General features: G+C 28.9%; 1 protein-coding gene across 2 annotated transcripts in view; it reads right to left on the bottom strand.

The window, feature by feature from the left end:
- The window catches only part of LOC106460433 (spectrin alpha chain-like), a 93,720-nt gene extending 93,073 nt beyond the window's left edge, over nt 1-647 (bottom strand). For both annotated transcript variants that reach the window (XM_022387137.1, XM_022387138.1), the window contains exon 1: nt 626-647. In XM_022387137.1, coding sequence (XP_022242845.1) covers nt 626-632 — 7 coding nt within the window. In that variant the 5' untranslated portion in view covers nt 633-647. The remainder of the gene's footprint in view (nt 1-625) is intronic.
- Nucleotides 648-1,009: the final 362 nt, after the last annotated feature.

Here is a 1,009-nt window from a genome sequence, read left to right as displayed (position 1 = left end):
AAAAGGAAAAAAAATCTATGTGTAAACATAAAAAACAACAAAGCAGCTCAAATAGGTCCCGGTACTAGTAGCATCTTAAAAACTAAGTACCAGCAGAATTTCACCTCTGACTTCTAAGTTTGGTCATAGCCCAAATGTATACCAACTTTTGTCCAAATCCACTCAGCCATTTTCGAGAAATCTTGCTGATAAACACACACACACACTGAGGTGAAAACATAACCTCCATCCACTTTCAGTGACAGAGGTAATAACAACGTAATGTATGAATCAGCAATGTTACTTTCAGGCTATCAATAAATTACAAACTTATAAGCTTAATACAAACTTTACAAAATATCAATAAGTAATCAAGTTGTAACAAAAAATCTCAATACCCAACTCAAAGAAACATGAACATTAAAACAAACCAATGTTGTTAACATCAACTCATGAAAATAAAATGATAGCAATAATAATGATATTAGCAAATTATGAAAAAAAGAACCAAAAGAAGAAGAAAAGCCTGATTTGTTAGATTATTCAAAACAACAATATTGAGCACTTCTAAAAAAACAAATAACATTAAATTGCAAATAAATATCAGGCAGATATTTGTAATAATTTTTTTTTAACAATAAAATACCTTGCATATCACAGCTCTTGTCAGGTTTATATTTCCTTGGCAAGCCACCAGATTACATATCACATGACTAACTACTTAACATTATTTTACATAGTCATACAAGATATTAGTATCCATACGTCATCACTAGGGGAACCTCGTCTTGGTGTCTTAGTATAAATATCACTCATCCAATATTTAATATATACTAGGATGTAGGTGAATTAGTGTTTAAAGCAAATAAAAATATGGGTAAACTCTTTTTTTTTTTTAGTAAAAATATATACATAACAGGCTAAATTTAAATATGATATTCTCAGTGTAGCTGGGTTGATTAGTCAATTAAGTTTATTAACTGATTACACTAATTGATGTCATGGAAAAAAATTATTAATCAAAATTAGT

This window comes from Limulus polyphemus, unplaced genomic scaffold (assembly GCF_000517525.1).
Source record: "Limulus polyphemus unplaced genomic scaffold, Limulus_polyphemus-2.1.2 Scaffold768, whole genome shotgun sequence".
NCBI lineage: Eukaryota > Metazoa > Arthropoda > Merostomata > Xiphosura > Limulidae > Limulus > Limulus polyphemus.
The sequence above is the reverse complement of the archived record's forward strand: the minus strand, read 5'-3'. Positions and strand labels throughout refer to the sequence as shown.